General features: G+C 44.3%; 1 protein-coding gene across 1 annotated transcript; it reads right to left on the bottom strand.

Moving 5' to 3' along the window:
- Nucleotides 1-870: 870 nt before the first annotated feature.
- On the bottom strand, nt 871-1,500 carry LOC145803810 (uncharacterized). The gene has a single exon (XM_082897167.1). The coding sequence runs from the start codon at nt 1,498-1,500 to the stop codon at nt 871-873; it is 630 nt and encodes a 209-aa protein (XP_082753293.1).
- Nucleotides 1,501-2,860: the final 1,360 nt, after the last annotated feature.

Below are 2,860 nucleotides of genomic sequence, written 5' to 3'. Positions count from 1 at the left end.
CTGTCAAGATTGGCATCTCCTTACAAAGTTTTTAGCATATTCTTCCATTGTCAAACAGTAGTAGCCGAGGTGAATAAGATGCCTATATAATCGTTGCGCTCCTTGATGCTCTGCCTTGTGGGCTTCTCTTAGCACATCGTTTGCCTTATCCTTTGATAACCACGCCAAAGAATCCCCTTCAAAGCTTCTGCAGTATAGCTTGCCTTGGTCACGGAGGAAGAGGGCTCGCCTCTTTACTCTAATTGCATCGGCTTTGTTCTCAAGCAATGTGCCATTTCCAAGATAGTCAATATACGACTACCTCCATTCCTCACTGCTTAAGAAATGGGCTTCTTCCTCTTTAGGATAGGAATGACATTTTGCACATTGCCTCTGCAACTCAGTGCTTTCCTTTTCCATCTCTGGCCAGTAATACCCTTGCCTCTTTATCCGTCGATATAGACTGATATCTCTATCTCCACAGGACTTAGCATGGATCTGCTTAAGTCTATAAGTTTCTTCTTGTCTACCGACGCACCTTGCCAGGAGGTTGTTGGGACCGCAAAAATACAACTCTCCTATGAGGAGTAGAAATGATGCAAGTTCTGTTAGTCTGATTGTTCCTTGGCCTGTTTTCAACTGCTAGATTATATCTACTTTCCACCTCTCAGTATCTTGCTTTGTATGTTCTTTGGCAAACACTATTGGTGTTGTTCTTTTCTCGATGATGATGGCTATACTATCATCTGGTACATTCACCTTTGCCCACAATGTAGCCAAGGCATTGGGGAAACGATTGTGTGTTTGAGGGGTATGCTAGATTTAGACATCATCAAACTGAGTGAGCAACCTTTGAACTACGGTGCGATATGGGGCCAACAGGGGCTCCTTTCAGGCGAAATCACCTATTGTTTGCTTGACAACTAGCTTGGAGTCGCCCCAAATTTTTAACTTGCGGAGGCCCTTCTTTTGGGCAGCAATTAGACCCAGTATTAACGACTCATATTCAGCCTCGTTGTTTGAACATTCAAAGTCAAGCTTATATGATAGATGAAACTTCTCTCCTTCTTGACTGGTTAGTGTTATGCCATCTCCACCCTTCCCAGCTCCGGAAGCTCCATCAAATTTTAAGTCCCAATAAGTCTCAACTACAGCTGCTGAGACATGGACCTCACCTGGTAGAGGTACCTCTGCAGGTTCATGTTCACCAGATGGGAATTGGGCCAATAAGTCTGCAAGTGCTTGGCTCTTAATAGCCTTGGGAATAACACAACTTATGTCATATTCTGCTAAAGCCAAAAGCCATCTTGCCATTTTTTCTGTCAGAGAGGGCTTGCTCAACAAGTAACAGAATGGATCACTCCAGGTCACAACCTGGATCGGGTGTGTAAAAAAATAGTGGCGCAACTTCTGAGCTGTGAAGATTAAGGCTAAACATTGCCTCTCAATTGGGGTATATGGCGACTTGGCACCATTGACTTTGCAACTGATGTAATAGACTGGCTTCTCAATGCTATCCATGTCTTGGACAAGTAGAGCTCCAATAAGCTGAGGTGTAGAGGTTAGGTACAGCAGCAGAGGCTTTTTGAGTTATGAGGCAATCATTGTAAGTGGAGAGATAAGGGTTTTCTTCACTATATCAAATGCCTGTTGGTGTTCTTGCAACCATTCAAACTTGTGATTCCCGTTCAGTAGTGTCCTAAAGGAAAAGGTTATCTCCGCAAGGGCTGGAATGAACCTCATGAGGAATGACACTTTGCCTAGGAATTTTTTCAAGGCTTTTTGGCAGTGTGGTTGTGGCATCTCCATGATTGACTTGATCTTATCCCCATCTATTTGAATTCCCCGCTGGTATACAAGAAAGCCAAGGAACTTGCTAGCGGTAACTCCGAAGGCACACTTGAGAGAGTTCATCTTTAGGCAGAATTTGCGGCAATGCTTAAAAACTTTTTCCAAGTCGCAGAGGTGTCGGTTTGCCTTAGTAGACTTGACCACCAGATCATCCACATATACTTCCACTTCATGATATAACATGTCATGGAACACAGCAGTCATAGCCCGTTGGTAAGTTGCCCCCGCATTTTTCAAACCGAAGGGCATCACCGTATAGAAAAAAATTCCTAAGGGCGTTCTGAAAGTCATTTTTTCTACATCTTCTAATGCCATTTTGATCTGGTTATAACCACTGAACCCATCCATGAAGGAAAACATCTGATGGCCCACAGTAGAATCGACAAGTGTGTCAACATGGGGCAATGGAAACTCATCTTTCAGGCAGGCCTTATTCATGTCGCGAAAGTCTATGCAGACCCTGATCAGGCCATTCTACTTCTTCACAGGCACAATATTTGCTAGCCTGGTTGGGTACTATTTAGGCTTAATGAACTTTGCCCTCTGTAACTTTTCTACCTTTGCCTTAATCTTTGCTTCAAGATCAGGGTGATACTTTCGAGCATGCTGCCTGATTGGCTTAGAGTTGGGAAAAATGTCCAGATGATGAGTGACAAGGGATGGGTCAAGACCAGGCATCTCATCGTATGTCCAAACAAAGACGTCACCGTACCATTTCAGTAGTGTTATCAATTCTGCCTTAGCGATTGAAGCCATTGTATTGCTAATAAACACGAGCTTGCTTTGCCTAGGTAAGTCGCTAAGGTTGACCTCAACAAGTACCTCCTACTGTGGTTCGGGTCTATCTTGCATGCATTTAAGGGCGGGCTCAAGCGTCTCCACCAACCCTTCTTCGAACTCATCACCGTCACGTTTATTCGTCTCTAGGCCATCCTCCTAAGGTATGAAGTCTGGCCCCCAAGACCGTCATAGGTAGTAAACTGTCTTGCCGTCCTCGCGCACCTTAACAATCTTTGGCAGAGGACTTGTG

The sequence above is a fragment of the Camellia sinensis genome, chromosome 12, assembly GCF_055761805.1.
Source record: "Camellia sinensis isolate YWXY chromosome 12, ASM5576180v1, whole genome shotgun sequence".
NCBI lineage: Eukaryota > Viridiplantae > Streptophyta > Magnoliopsida > Ericales > Theaceae > Camellia > Camellia sinensis.
The sequence above is the reverse complement of the archived record's forward strand: the minus strand, read 5'-3'. Positions and strand labels throughout refer to the sequence as shown.

Coding starts and splice junctions, on each gene's coding strand:
- LOC145803810 (XM_082897167.1), bottom strand. CDS start 1,500: ATGGATAGCATTGAGAAGCCAGTCTATTACATCAGTTGCAAAGTCAAT.